The sequence below is a fragment of the Syngnathus typhle genome, linkage group LG11 (assembly GCF_033458585.1).
Source record: "Syngnathus typhle isolate RoL2023-S1 ecotype Sweden linkage group LG11, RoL_Styp_1.0, whole genome shotgun sequence".
In the NCBI taxonomy this organism is placed as follows: domain Eukaryota; kingdom Metazoa; phylum Chordata; class Actinopteri; order Syngnathiformes; family Syngnathidae; genus Syngnathus; species Syngnathus typhle.
The window spans coordinates 4269791-4283311 of record NC_083748.1 but is presented as its reverse complement, the minus strand read 5'-3'; the positions used below and the strand labels follow the sequence as shown (position 1 = coordinate 4283311).

General features: G+C 43.0%; 3 protein-coding genes across 3 annotated transcripts; 2 read left to right on the top strand and 1 right to left on the bottom strand.

The window, feature by feature from the left end:
• Positions 1-265: 265 nt before the first annotated feature.
• On the top strand, positions 266-3180 carry si:ch211-222l21.1 (prothymosin alpha). Its single transcript, XM_061291850.1, has 5 exons — positions 266-457; positions 967-1047; positions 1369-1435; positions 1541-1617; positions 2291-3180. Exons 1-5 carry the CDS (start codon positions 407-409, stop codon positions 2369-2371), a joined length of 357 nt encoding a protein of 118 aa, XP_061147834.1. The 5' UTR covers positions 266-406; the 3' UTR covers positions 2372-3180.
• Positions 3181-3576: 396 nt separating this feature from the next.
• Positions 3577-8964, bottom strand: slc45a1 (solute carrier family 45 member 1). The gene is made up of 9 exons (XM_061291718.1): positions 8807-8964; positions 7875-8320; positions 7712-7804; positions 7251-7475; positions 6328-7157; positions 5912-6065; positions 5352-5528; positions 5071-5276; positions 3577-4997 (listed from the first exon to the last, which is right to left on the bottom strand). The coding sequence occupies exons 2-9, from the start codon at positions 8296-8298 to the stop codon at positions 4725-4727; spliced, it is 2382 nt and encodes a 793-aa protein (XP_061147702.1). The 5' UTR covers positions 8299-8320; positions 8807-8964; the 3' UTR covers positions 3577-4724.
• An 825-nt stretch (positions 8965-9789) lies between these two features.
• On the top strand, positions 9790-12978 carry prxl2b (peroxiredoxin like 2B). The gene is made up of 7 exons (XM_061291712.1): positions 9790-9936; positions 10238-10442; positions 10623-10674; positions 11110-11173; positions 11272-11347; positions 11931-12049; positions 12825-12978. The coding sequence occupies exons 1-7, from the start codon at positions 9874-9876 to the stop codon at positions 12849-12851; spliced, it is 606 nt and encodes a 201-aa protein (XP_061147696.1). The 5' UTR covers positions 9790-9873; the 3' UTR covers positions 12852-12978.
• The last annotated feature ends 543 nt before the right edge of the window (positions 12979-13521 follow it).

The window sequence follows — 13521 nt, the reverse complement described above, 5'->3', positions numbered from 1 at the left end:
GTCTTATGTATTGAAACTTATAATCGATAAATCGATGGCAACTTTAACAACTTGCATCCAATGTTTGAATTAAAATGCAAAACAAAAAGTCACATCGAAGCGGCGCTTTAAAACCACTGGCCAATCAACGACGAGTACACGTGGAAGGCGGGTGCTTGTTCGAGAACTGGCGTGGCGCTCCTCCAATGAAACGCCAGGCGCGTCGCCACGCTCCAATCGGGGGCCGAGTTGAGCTTCTACCTCCAACAAGAGTGGTTTTCAAGCGGCTCCCACAGAAAAAGCGGAGACGGGCAGACATCATTTCTCTCTCGGCGTCATTGGACTAGTATCCGCGACGACGACGACGAAAAGCCCCCAAAACAGGAACTAAACAATCAAATTAACTCAATTTACTCTCAAAGTAGACATGGCCGACACAGATGTTGACACCACCGCAACTGCAGAGGTTACAGCCAAGGTGTGTTTCATTCATTTTATACTCACTCCGACTTGTCGGGTTTAATGCTTAAGAAGTTGTAAAAGTTACTAAGGGTCGGTCGTAATATGCAATTTAGCGGATAAAATGGCGTTTTTGCAAATGTATTGCAAATGACGATTAAAAATTGAAATTCGACGCCTTCGTCAAGCAGGGGTCGTTCTTCAATATTTTAATGCCTCGTGTGATATTTTTGGTTGAGAATCAGGTGTTTAGCGGGGTGTAAGGTGCTTTTTTGGCGTCGAACATAGACAAAAGCTAGGAGGAGAAAGCAGCCGGTGCTTTTTGCTGTGGGCGGGAAAATCTCGAGAAGCCCGTCTCACGCGCGTGCGCCGAGAGAACGAGGCAAAAACTCCATTAATTTGACAAAAGAAAGCAATTAAAAACGTCATAGATCTAAAAAGCACGGCTATGGCCATAGCGGTACCTCAGATTATAAAGAAAAATTGCGACAATTTCATCGTCTTTTTTCTTTTCTTTTTCTTTTTTAGGAACTGAAAGAAAAGAAAGAAGTTGAAGTGGAGGAGGAGGAGAAGAAAACAGACAACGGGGACGCACCTGCTAATGGCACTGTGAGTTTGCTGGCAGCTTTCGTGTGGCGAGCGAGGGAGGTGGGGGTGCTTTTGTCTTATGGTGAGAAGCCCCCTCGTCGTGCAGGTGTCTCCATTCTGCCTGGGCCTCTTTGTGTCCCTTGTGGAAAATAGCACAGATGTTGTTGGCAAGCGAGCCGCCTCCATTGGGGGTGTCTTCCCAGAGAGCCTGCTGCGGGTAGTGGTGGTTAATCCTCTGGAGAGCATAAAGCACCCCCCATGCGCCCTTCCATCGTCCTTAGAGTGTCCGTGGAGGATTGTTCCAACTGCCGGGACTATAAATGTGACATTTTGCTCCTTCAGAATGGTGCAAAACACAGTGACAAAGTTGAAGATGCGACAGAAGAAGACGAGCACAAGAATGGGGATGGTACTTATCTTCTGCTCCGTTATTTGTCTCATTTCATTGGATTGAGATTCCCGTTTGTCTTTGACACTAAGGCAAACTCTTTTTTTTTTTTTTTTTTTTTTGCAGAGAAAGCAGAGGAAGAGGCGCCCCCTGCTGAGGAGACGGACGCACAGCCAGTGAAGCGTGCTGCCGATGACGAGGAGGTGGGTCACGTGTGCTGTCGTCATTTGTCACCATCTTTCACCAATTTTAACTCAAATCAGTTAGTCGCCCAGTTGGAAAGACCTTGACCAAGCCCCCAAAAGTCCACATTAAAAAAATATTTCCATTTTTACATGAGAACACACTGATTATCATTTGCAAACTTTTGCTTTGGATGACCCGTAACTGAATAAGCTTAAAAAAAAGTTTGAATACATCATTCCCCTCATGTGATATTGCTCAGTTGTCTCGCTGTTTTATAATCATGAAGCAATATCAAATAAACAATAATCATAATTAATTAAACAAGAATTGGAAAATGGTTTTATGACCCGCTATAATGCATAATGAAATTTGATGTGATTAATTGATTAAAAAATAATAGTGACAGTCCTCATCTTAGCAAACTTAAATGAAAAATACCAAAATACGCATTTTTGTCAAATGATATTCTTTTTCCTTTCATTATTATTTTAACTGCTTGCTATTATGGAGCTTCTCAATTTATTCACACCATTCTGACATCAGTGTTCAGCACATTCAGACTTGTATAAACAAAAGTTTCCCATTCTACATTTCAATTAATTCTACAGGTTTATAGCTCATTGTCAAGTTAAGAGAAAAGATTTTGTTTTAAACAATTCACTATATTTAGTTCCCCTTCTCGCCCTCTAGGAGAAAGCGGACACCAAAAAACAGAAGACTGAGGAAAATGGAGATTCAAAAGAAGCAAAAGAAGCAAAAGTAGATGCTTAAAATGCCGGTTTTGTATGCAGCTCTGGGTTACTGGTCAACATGGTGTTGTAGAGCTTGTGCTTTTTCTAAGGTTTTGGGTTTTGTTCAGTTTTTTTGTTTTCATTATTTTGCTCCCATGTTCTCACATTGCACTGGAGTGAAACATTGTGGCCCTCTTCTTTTAATTTTTAATTTTTTTTACAAGATGTTATTTATTGGTCTATAAAGTGAGCTTTTTGTGTGTATGTGTGTTCAAAACAGGGCCATGCCAAGAGATGAGTTAATTTCCATTTCCTTGCTTCTGTTTGTAAGCACAACCTCTATCAAGTCAGCTCGGACCAGCCAATTGCTCAAACGTTCAGGCAGCTGCTCACGTTCACTTCAAGGACCAAAGATAAGTTTTAAGCGGGGGCTAATAATAAAGAACATTATTAATTGTTGCGTAACCTTTTGTTGGTGTTTAAGCTGCTAGTTAATCCTCAGCTGCCCTGTTAGCATAACAGATGGTGCTCATGAAATAAAGGGCCTCCACACCACCACCATTTTGGTAGAGGTGAGCTTTCTGTTGTTTTGCTGACGTTAATTAACCCCTCTTAAATCTTAATGCTTTGGTCTTGTTCGTTCTGTATGCATTCCACGCAGGTTTGTACCATTTACACGTTTGATTTTTTTTCTTTTGTTGTCATTTTCTTACGGAGTTTACATTTATGGCTGGGTAACCTGCTTTTTTTTGTCCAAGACTGCCTCTCTTTAACAACCAGCCGCGACATATGGTTACTTCAGCCACTGCTTTGTATATTCTCAAACAAATAAAATGTCTTTTTAATTAACTTTCTCATGTGTGCGTATGGTGACACGATTAAATGCGAGTTCATTTAAATGACGTCATTTGACCCACCTGCAGAAAGTGTCCAAGAACGAGTGCTTTTGCTGTTTGGAATTGTCATCTACATAGTGAATTTGCCATCTTGTCTTTGCAGGTTGCGATTTTGTTAACTATATTTCATTTAACTGATGGGTGTGCTAAATAATATATAGAGATTAGAACGTATAGGGAAAGATTTTAAACATAGACATTACGATGATAATGGCGTTGGCAGAGAGCGACTTGTCCTCTAGTTCCCCCGTGTGGCATAAGTGAGAGGTTCAGGCTCTCATGTACTTTAAAATCAAAATGGAAGACAACAATTGACACAGGAGTTAAAAAAAAAAAATCATCCATTTTAATTTGAAATTTCTTTTCAAACATACTGAACAAAATGAACTATTGCAACAGTTGTTTTTTAAAGAAAGCTGCTTGTGTCATGTATTTCAAATAGTGACATTCTGCTGGGGCAGCAGGAACCGAGAGTCGTTTCTAGTAATTGTTTAGGTAGAATGTTTGCCTGTGTTTGAAGGCAAAAATAGCTTCCTAATGGAATTGGATGTGGTATTTGCTGCTGGCTATAATGCACCCAAGAGTCTTTGGCGCTCAGTGTTGTCCACCTTCAGGTGAGGGGGGGTCTTCTCAATGTTGATGTTCACACCCCTGTTTCAACTTCTCCTCTTCCTGATAATGACAAGAATGATTGTCATTATTGCACTGGTCGGCCGGGAGGGTCACAGCATACGACCAGTGTATGCAGCACCGTGCTTTTAAAAAGTGACAAAATCCTGGTGGGTGGAAGGATCCCAGGTACACTCAAGTGTTTGTGTGTTGCCATGCGAATGCTAACTCAATCACATGGCACCTCATGCAAGACAAGCCATAAAAAGGTGAGCAAATGTGTGAAGTCAGAGGTAAGGGACAACCAGCTCACCGGTGACCCTAATGAGGACAATGGCTATTGAATGCATGAAAGGGATAAATGCAGGATTTGGATAAAGCTACTATGTCATTCAAATCCAACTGGACTCAACACATACATTGTCACGTTTCTGGAAAAGAAAAACAACATTCTCAGACAGGGTGTGACAAATATGGCCTGTCGCCACAAGCAGGCCAAATAGTTCCTCGAGCCAACCACAGAGAACTACAATGAGACATATTTGTCACATTTGTATTCTATTAGCCTATTAGTTTCAGTTAGTTTTAATATGGCTCTTAAATGCGAGCTTGTCCATCCCATTTTTGATTATGGGTCATATTACTAGCTTGAGGCGTTGATTGTATGCTAGCTTGCCCAATGCTGCTTGGGTCTACATTCAGTTGTATGTAGGTTCCCCACCCCTACTGTGGAGCAATGATTTCTGTCCAAAGCAGATATACAAAATGCAAATGCATGATGGATGGGCACACCCACTGTATGAACACAATGTTTGTCTAGCTGTGCTATAAAAGAATGTCTGATTGTGCTGTACAGTGCGCGGCAGGATGCGTCTTATCCGGACGAAGCTAAATTTGGGCCAGCAGCGGCCGTGTCTCGCTTTCGGCGGGCTCACCCTCCGCGGCGGGCAGCTGGTACACAACGCAGAGGGATGAATATGCGCAGCCCACAAAAGACATCAGGCTGGCGAAGTACATCACCCCCTGGGCGCCGCCCACTAGCGATGTCAGAGGTCCCATCGCCACCGAAACCAGGATCTGCGCCAGGAAGTACTGGCAGCTGAGCAGTGAGATGTCCACCCCCATCCCGCGTCGGGTGCCCTCCTCGGATGAGCCGCAGAACTGAAAGGTAGAGACGATGAATCCACAGCACAAGAATCTTCAGTATGATCACACGTGCATTGCCGGGACTTACCTGAGGGCTTTGGTAATATTCACACAGCAGTGAGTAAGGCAGCGTGCATAGCGAGGAGAAGAGCACCCCATAGGTGACGCAAAGGGACAGCACCACGTAGAGGTTGGTGGACAGCGTGGCCAGACCCGTGCCCAGGCCGAACGCCAGATAGGCGAAAAAGTAGAGCGTGCGCAGAGAGAAGCGCTCCTCTAGTTTCTCTAATATGGCTGGAAATATACAAGGCCGATTAAGAGAGGGTTGAAATAATTTTTGGATAGGTCAGAATGCGGTAGAAGATCTACCTGAGTAGAAAGCAGCACTGAATGCATAGATGCACATGCCCCAGCAGCCCATGCTGACCCCAGCGTTATAGCGCTGGTAGGCCTCGGAGTCGTGGGGCGCTTTGGGGTCTCCTTCAAATACGACCTCGCCCATAAAGTCTGTGTAGAAGAGCAGCATGCCTTCAAAGGACAGCCAGCCTGCAAGAACATAGCATGAACCATAAGGCAAACGTCCGGGCTGGGATGTTGAAGTGGGCCAGGTAAAAATCACTCCTTGCATGGCAATATTGTACTTTCTAAAAATAGTCCTTACAATAATGACAGAGTGAATAAATAGAATGTGAAATACATTTTTATTAATTTGATTGTACTGCTCCCACTGTCATGCACCGCTTGTCCACCTGCGGGCAGTATAAGTGCAGACAAAGTAAGATGTAATACCCTAATGAGTTTTTCAGAGGATAAAGAATATATGTCAGTGAGTAATTATCTTTATAAATGTTGTGCCACTGTTTCTGTTTAAGTATCAGTTCTTACAAAAGTGTGACAGTGTAACTTTTTTGCCCATTTGATTTACTCACCCAAAAAATGGTTAGTACATAAACTCCGCAGAGAGGGGGGCATCCGATAGATGGCTATACAAAGGAGTTTCATTGACATTTGAGATTCTCCCATCACCGCATTCTCGTTTAGATGGCTCTCATAGCGCACGCCGTTCAGCAAAATGTTTGCGACCTGCATCAGACACAACAAAAACAAAAATAAGTTTGAGAATTGTGACTAAAATGTATTAATGAACCACCAGTGAGGTCTTGTCTGTTGGCCTAAACACTATCAAAAGCACTGACCTAGCCATAAAACCTAAATTTTTATATTCATTTAATTAAATTGTTCTCAAAAATCAATTTTCTTCATTTTGTAGAGTTTCTTTTTTTGGTCCAGTCTGATATTAACCTTTACTGCTATACACTGCTATAACGTGAATTTTAAATCTTACCTGCTGGCTAAACGTCACAGTTCTCCTACGTCCATTCTCCATCCCGACTATCTGGGTCGCCATGGGCTCCTCCATGAGTGCCAGACTCTGAGGTCGTTTTAGGATTCCAGCGGCGGAGCCCCGACGTGGTTCCAGACCGGGCCCCCCCCCTGATGTGACCTGAGATGCTACTTCGGATTGTGGGGCAGTCTCTGTGTCTGGGTGACACTCCCTATCGGGTTGCCTTTCTGGCTGGGTGGACCCTTCTGGGGCGGGAGTGTCTCCTGGAGGGAAGGGTACAGAGTTGGGGGCCAGGAGGCCCTGTGGTGTCTGTTGCCCCGTATAGCAGTCTATGAGAACACTGTCTATGTAGGAAGTCCCCAGTGACGAGGCAAATTCATTGACGCCGGTCAGCGAATTGTCCCGACTTATAAAGCTGCCGTACTTTGGCGTAAGGGGGCTCATGGGCGATATGGGGCTAGTGAGCCCGGCGCAGAGGCGGGCGTTGGCGCTGCAGGAATACGCCAAAGACTCGGGGTGGCTTGACTTTGACAAGTGATAGCCGTAGTGACCTTCCTCATCGTCGTCGTCCACTGCCAGCGCAGATCCCGGTGGGGCGGGCGGCGACGGAGGAAGTAGAACGTTGGGGCTCTTTAGATTGCTTTTGACAGAGGGTTGGCTCTTGGGCAGCGGTCGCTCTGGGATGCTTGTAAGAGTCATGGCTGTGGCGATCACCAGGGTGATGCTGGTGAACATATAGATGACCCGCAACTGACCACCCATTGACTTTCCGAAGTTTGTTTGGTCCCAGTTGATGCCGCCTACGATGTACCCGAAGCCACCCCCGAGTCCTGTGACAAATGATGAAGTTGTTAAAAATATTTATGTATGGACCCACCACCATCAATCTAGTTAAGGACAATATGAGTTAAGCCAAAGCCCACCTGCCAGTAGAGCATGGATGTTCAAACCCCGATCTTGGTCTTCCGGGCTGCACACGTCCATCATGTAGGCGTGACTCGGGTTATCTGCCGAATCTGCGCTGAAGTCCATGAGGACCACACCGCACACCGTCAGGATTATACCCCATTTGTGATTGGATGCCGTGTCCGCCAACGCTACTCCAATGTCGCGTCCATTCAGCACCAGAGTCAGGCCGAACAATGCTCCTGGAGATAAGTATGAAAAACACTTTGTAGTTTGGGGATGTTAAAAGTCATAAAATTTGTACTCGTACGCGTCAGGAAGTCCTTATAATAGATAATTTTGCTGTATTCTTCATGGATGACATTTTCCTTAATCCACATGAGGGATTAAAAAGCAACAAACCGCCTACTCTCACATCTCTTTCAAGTCCCTACTCAACAGAGCGAGGCTAAATCGCAGAGACACGCGTGCGTCTTACCTATTGCCAAAGCAAAAATAAACGGCCTCCTGCGTCCAAACCGGGATGTGCAACGGTCACTCCAAGCTCCGATGAGAGGCTGAACCAAGAATCCTTGAAGATGAACACAGGCAGGCTAATAAACCAATGTGGTGCCAATGTGAGTGTTTGTGTCCCCACTTACCAAGTATGGGGCTAATGAACCACACCAAGCTATAGAACTGATCGGGCAAGCCCATCTGCAGAAGTACAGGTGTCACATAAGCCGTCTCCATGGCGTAGCTGAATTCAATCCCGAAAAGGATGCAGCCGTTGAAGAGCAGCTCCTGGAAAGCGCGTCTTGGGGGTAGCTCGCTGAGGTCCAGCCTGTCCAAGGGACACGGCGTGTTTGGCGGCGGAGGCGGAGAAGGTCGGATCAGCTTCTGGCGCTTGGGCTGCCGCTGGAAGTTGTTGGCGCGGTGACTGAGGAGTCGGGTGGAGGACGTCGGGAAGCTGGCCGTCTTGGGTAGCGAGTTCCTCCAGAGTCCCTCCTGAACTGAGGGTAGTCTCCCCATGCCGGGACTGGCCAGGAGGGGGTCACTTGGGGTGCCCATCCCCGGAGATGACATATCTCTCTCAAGGCAGCTTAGTCTAGGGCACAAGGCATAAACCAATTTTTTCTTCACCACAGAATGTGAATATTTTTCCACCTTGAGTTTATCGTCAACATTTGAATGATCAATTATTAGTATTAGTGGCAGGAATAGAGGTGTGGGTCAGCTTCAGAAGTCATGGCTCATAGCCACAAGGGGGCGGGGGTGCCAGAAGTCATTGCTCATGGTCAAAAGGGGGCGGAGGAAGGGGGGATAGACCGACCGCCGGTCAGGACACTGCAGACACCACTGCGCATGTAGCTGCTGCGCATTGCCCATGTGTTCGCTCAGTGAGTATGCGGCATTGTGAAGCGTGTTTCCTTTTCAATATTTCATGCAGGAAAATGGATTTAATGGCGCAACGCACAATGCAATGACAGCTTCAAGTTGATCCTTCAAATTCAAACCAATACATCGATGTATAATTACACAATCGAGAGTACGTAAAAAGACAAGAGGTGACAATAAAAAAATGGATAATTACCTTGTCGGGCCGCCTCGACATTTATAACCGCACAATGCGTACACGACAATGGTGGTTTATAAAAAGAGGCGTCAAATTTATTACGGGAGCCATGACAGGTGCTCTTTAGGTTCCTTTGATGCAGTCAATCCGAGGTCTCGTTTTTCTACCCCCCAGCCCCTCTTCGCCCTCGCAAAGCCTCTTCCTGCCGGTCTCACCCGTGACGTCACGCCCCTCCTGCAGCATCAGCACCACCGAACGTCGTATGCATTCCTCCATAGAAGTTGTTTAAGCAAAAATAAATCATAACCTATTCGAAAATATGTAATTTTAAAAATGTGTATGAAAAGAAATACAATCTATCATGGGAAACCAAATAACTATATGCAATAATAATAATAATAATAATAATAATAATAATAATAATAATAATAATAATAATAATAATAATAATAATAATAATAATAATAATAATAATAATAATAATAATAATAATAATAATAATGTATTCATCCTGGCCTATGTAACATAGGTTATGATAATACCCCTATTATTTGAAAATAAATAAACTAAGTAATAATTTAGGGAAAACATTAGAAAGACTAAACAGTTTTTATTGAAAATAATAAATTAAAATCGTGATAATAAAATATGTAGGTTATTTGTATTTTCAAATATGTAAAACGTGTGTTTAATACCAGTATATGTCGTTATTGCAAACTGCATTTGTTAAAGAAAAAGTGAGTGACTTTTTCCCATTTACCTATTGTAAATATTGTATTGTAGTTCATTTAAAAACAAGCCGTAGTAAAGGTATTAACTCTCTGCAAATGAGGCGTGGAAGAGTGCAACCTTTGATGTCATAAACCAGCTCACCTTTGCTCAACTTCCAAACTCATATTTTCTCCAATTTGAGAATGTCCCGCCTCTTTTTGTAGTCTTTGCATTCCGATTGGCTATTACTAGCTAGCCTAATGTGATTGGACAGCACAAGCCAATGGGCATACCAGGAAGTGGTTGTTTTGCAACAGTTGCGTTACATATATTTACTATTACATGTTCCCTCTGCGTTGAGCATTTTTTAAAACATGGATAACATCGATCTTAATCGTGTTGGGAAGAACTTGTTGAAGAGCACGGACACTGGAGAGGTATACTAAAGTAATGGAGAAGAAACTATATTGAGTAAATTCTGCAGGTTGTCTTGCTTAGAGACCGACTGACATTATATTCCATTATGCTATCCATGATGCTATTATACCCCATAGTGAGGCTAATCACTGTCAAGTGTCTCTGGGGTGACCTGTTATCCTAATGATGTGGCAAATGTCACTCACTCAACCTGTGTACTGAATGTAGATGTTCAGATACCTTTGGACTAAAATACTCGGTTCCAGTTCACAACAAAACAACATCCATAACAAACAAACATGTATTTTCTTTTTTCCACAGAATGTGGAGCTACAGTCTCTTTGGCAGGATCGGTCGGCGGTCTTGTTTTTCCTGCGACGCTTTGGTTGCCAGGTGTGCCGCTGGACAGCGGCCGAGATAAGTAAGCTGGCGCCTGACCTGAGCGCCAACGGCGTGGCGCTGGTGGGCATCGGGCCCGAGGAGTTAGGCCTCGACGAGTTCAAACAGTTGGGGTTCTTTAAAGGATGTAAGTGGCATGTCACACACTTGCGGCTCACTCAAGAAAATTTACAACTACTTAGGTACATGTACGTACATATCACAGTTCTCACATGCATGTATTCTTTATCCTTTGCGAAAAACGATAAATATTACTGCAGTTCTTGGAATAAGTTCTGAAATTCTTTACGCTGTCTTTTCTTTTTAGCAGTCTACATTGATGAGCAAAAGAAATGCTACAAGGACTTGGGCTTCAAAAGGTGAGTCAATCTTTTGTTCCCAGAACTCACTGCACCGCACCACATTAGGTGCAACGAGTTGCCCATCTTCGAAACAGGCAGTGATTCCTCCTCATACCACTAGAGAGCGTCCATGTTCACTTTGAGAATTTCTTTAAGCGATGGTTTTCAATTGTTGACATCTTCCTAAGTCTTGACCCATTTTATAAATGTCAAGGAACACAGGTTTATTTCTTTGTTTAAAAATAATCACTGAAAATACATGTAGAGTATGTTACCTTTGTAAACTCAGCATCAAGTAAGTGTCTCATACTACCATAGCCATTCTGCTCCATATATCCAATTCCATGTTCCTAACCATGCCACTCGAATAAAATAAAAATCAGAAATATGTCACTAGAGTCACCATTCTGCCTTTACAAAGATAACCACACTCCACTTGTATTGACTTGCTAGGTACACAGCTTTGAGCGTGGTGCCCGCCGCGCTGGGGAAGAAAGTACGAGAAACGGCTTCAAAGGTAGCTGTGTTTAGTTGTATGCTGTTGCGATTCTCCTGCCTGTTACATGAAGGTACAGTTAAATGACACACGTCTCTTATTGCTGCTGCTTCACGCAGGCCAGCGCTGGCGGCATCCAGGGCAACTTCGCCGGTGACCTGCTCCAGAGTGGAGGCATGCTCATCGTAGCCAAAGGTACACTTCAATAAGAAACGTTCCCAAACGTTCTGATTCTAATTAACAAAGAAAAAGAAAGTTTTCTATCTTTAAGAGTATGAAGTGAGTTTTTAAAATTTTTTTTTTACATTTCTGAGGAGCGGAATCCAACTCCCATTTTTTTGTGAAAAATGCTTCTCGGAGGTTTGACTTTAGCGTTGTTTGATATTAGAGGTATAAAAGGGGGGAAAACACTAAAAATAACAACAAAAAGGGAGCAGTGAACTGTCAGCATAGCTGTAGCATTTAAAAATATACAGTATGTAGAAATCTCTCCACAAGAGAGCAGTGCTGCTCCATATGAGAGAAGACTGACAAACAGAAGTCCTTGTTTTTTTACTTCCAGTTTTGGTGTTAGCTATGCGGGAAAAAAGTGCTAATAATATGGACCAACCAATAATTGTTAATAATGTTTTTTTTCATATTCATACGTATTCATTTTGGACATTTTTTTGTTCTCTTTGGCTATTTGTGATTTATTGTGATTTTAAACAAGAAAACTTGTGAACAGTAAAGCATAGTCTATTCACCAAAATCATCTGTATCTTTTCTGATTGCCAAGGTGGGGAGAAGATCTTACTGCACTTTGTCCAAGACTCCCCAGGAGACTATGTACCTTTGGAGGACATAACAAAAGCGTTGTCCATTTCATCTCACGCAAAAGAGGGTCAAAGGCCGGTGGTAAGACACACTGCTGTTATTCTAGAAGAAAAAATGTCATTGTCATTCCCAATTACCTTCCCAGTGAGGGGTTAAACGGAACTGCAGGACAAACATGTGTTCACAAACCACACGTTTGTCCTTGGTGGTTTTACGTCAGCATCATTGCGCGGATCCAATCGGCATCTTCACGGACAATACCGTGGTCATTATTTAGTCGTCAGAGTCCACCGCTCTGCAACTGTACTTTACTTCATTTGATTAGGAACTACGATATTCACGATGGAGAGATCGTCATATTATTTGCAAAATCATTTTTTTTTCTCCCGTGGGTCCTCAAGGTTTGAGGAAGGGCATTGAGACCTAGGAATGTCCTCATGTCACACGGGAGCCCAGCAATGGCCAAACATTTGAATTCTTATTTTGAAAACAGGAAAGGATTATTATTGGTGCTTTTTCTAATGCAAACTAAAGTTTGAGACAAACTGTGATAGTCACTCCTGTGACCATGAGTTTGGTCAGGCTGCTTGTGACGTTCCATCGTCCATTCCAAGCACATCCGAGCTCCCTGTGACCTGTCCGAGGGGCAACACGCGTCCTCCCTGAACACAAAAGACATCGTTGTTGCTCCGTGCGCTCCAAATGATGAAGAGAAATAGTGCTAGTCACATAGTCACAAGCTAGCGGACGCGCTTATTTGGGGGGGTCTTATACAGTGAAGCCTTGTGAACGTGTCGAGTTCAGCGGATGATTCCCGAGAAATTTTGCTTTTTCAGACAAGTTCTTTTCCTTGCAGTGTAATGATGATGTTTGCACTCGATGAGGACGTCAAGTTTGATCCAAATCTCATCCAGTCAGGAGCAAAACATGACATTCCAATGGAAAGAAACGATTATATCATCAATTTGCTCCGAAAATCGTTTTAATAAAACCAAGACCATACTTTACAATGCCATCTTCTTTCTTTCAGGTTGTTTGTTTGTGTATAAATATCCGTACACCAAATGTCAACGTTACCCAAGAGCCAACGCTAACACCGTTTTTAAGCTTACCTATTTTTTACCTATTGTTTTTCACATAAAAGTGCTAGTCATGGTCTGGCATTTTTTTTAGAAATTTGAAAGAAATAGACATTGAATTCACGTTGTTGGGACATTCACTTTAATGGCAATCATTACAGATCAGCATCACAAAAATAGCAATCGTTGTAGAAATCAAATTAACAGCAGGAACATTCATAAAACATTATTTTATTTTACTTTTTGAACCTGACAAAGCAACAATCTCAATAGATAAATTCCTTTCACATATATATATTTTTTTCCTCAATATATAGTTCTGATATATACTGTATACTCTAGCAAAAAAGTACTTGGCTGGTAATAATAACACAGTTTCACCATATGGATGTCACCTGAAGTGTCTATATGTATGTAGTCCTGTATAGAACATCAAACAAATAGTCCTGTATAGAACATCAAACAGATACAATA

Excerpts from the sequence above, each read along its gene's own strand:
- si:ch211-222l21.1 (XM_061291850.1), top strand. The coding sequence starts at position 407 with ATGGCCGACACAGATGTTGACACCACCGCAACTGCAGAGGTTACAGCC. Across the intron at positions 1,048-1,368 it reads ACGCACCTGCTAATGGCACT|AATGGTGCAAAACACAGTGA; the intron begins GTGAGTTTGCTG and ends TTGCTCCTTCAG. Across the intron at positions 1,436-1,540 it reads CGAGCACAAGAATGGGGATG|AGAAAGCAGAGGAAGAGGCG; the intron begins GTACTTATCTTC and ends TTTTTTTTGCAG.
- slc45a1 (XM_061291718.1), bottom strand. The coding sequence starts at position 8,298 with ATGTCATCTCCGGGGATGGGCACCCCAAGTGACCCCCTCCTGGCCAGT. Across the intron at positions 7,158-7,250 it reads CATCCATGCTCTACTGGCAG|GACTCGGGGGTGGCTTCGGG; the intron begins GTGGGCTTTGGC and ends CATTTGTCACAG. Across the intron at positions 4,998-5,070 it reads AATATTACCAAAGCCCTCAG|TTCTGCGGCTCATCCGAGGA; the intron begins GTAAGTCCCGGC and ends TCTACCTTTCAG.
- prxl2b (XM_061291712.1), top strand. The coding sequence starts at position 9,874 with ATGGATAACATCGATCTTAATCGTGTTGGGAAGAACTTGTTGAAGAGC. Across the intron at positions 9,937-10,237 it reads AGAGCACGGACACTGGAGAG|AATGTGGAGCTACAGTCTCT; the intron begins GTATACTAAAGT and ends TTTTTTCCACAG. Across the intron at positions 12,050-12,824 it reads AAGAGGGTCAAAGGCCGGTG|TGTAATGATGATGTTTGCAC; the intron begins GTAAGACACACT and ends TTTTCCTTGCAG.